At 53.2% G+C, this 718-nt stretch overlaps 1 protein-coding gene across 1 annotated transcript in view; it reads right to left on the reverse strand.

The window, feature by feature from the left end:
• Positions 1-16: 16 nt before the first annotated feature.
• The window catches only part of PPTG_24686 (hypothetical protein), a gene marked incomplete at both ends in the record, with an annotated part of 4,974 nt that continues 4,272 nt past the window's right edge, over positions 17-718 (reverse strand). The window contains one exon of the mRNA XM_008918217.1: positions 17-673. Within this exon, the coding sequence (XP_008916465.1) occupies positions 17-673 (657 nt within the window). The remainder of the gene's footprint in view (positions 674-718) is intronic.

A 718-nucleotide genomic window follows, 5' to 3' on the forward strand; every position in this document is an offset into this window, starting at 1 on the left:
TCATCCTGCTGCGTACCATAATGGAGCCCACGATCCATCCCAAGAAGTGCATGATCACAAATCGGTCGTAGAATGTAGCTTTGACATTGGCAAAGTGCGAGTCCGGGTTCTCAGGCGTGTATACCCTGCAGTCCGCCGCATAGGATGTCTCTGGGAGCTCCACACCAAGATTGGAGTCGAAGACTTTCATAAACTGACGCGCGTCGTGTGTCTTAAGGAATAGTAGCAGGATCAATAGCATCTCGTAGAGGATGAAGAGACCAGTGAGCAAACGCCAGACGATTGGGTGTGGACGCACGAAGTGGCCGTCAGGTAGTTGCAGACTGCAGTATGTGAGGAAGAAGACACAAGCGTACTTGACACCACGCTTCACGTCGGCTGCAAACTGCTCATTTGGGTCTTCCAGTTGCGTGACGGGCTCGTGGAACGCGGCGTAGACGATCCAGAGCATGAGCAAGAAGCCAGCGGTCAACGTGTGTGGACTGCTGATCCATTGGCTCTCGTTGTCATCGTCAACTTCCACTGTTTCCTCCAAACTCCACTTGCGGTTCTCGTAGTTGCTTCCAGGCTCATTGCCGTAGACCTCTGGAGCATCGTCCAGGTCCGAATTGCGGCGAGAGCGAAGCACGGTACGCTGCGCCACCTCGTCCTGCATCTTTGAGTAGCTTTTCGTCTGCGGTTGGGAATTGATGGCACAAGCACTTTTTGTTGGATGCAA

This window comes from Phytophthora parasitica (assembly GCF_000247585.1).
Source record: "Phytophthora parasitica INRA-310 unplaced genomic scaffold supercont2.158, whole genome shotgun sequence".
NCBI lineage: Eukaryota > Oomycota > Peronosporomycetes > Peronosporales > Peronosporaceae > Phytophthora > Phytophthora nicotianae.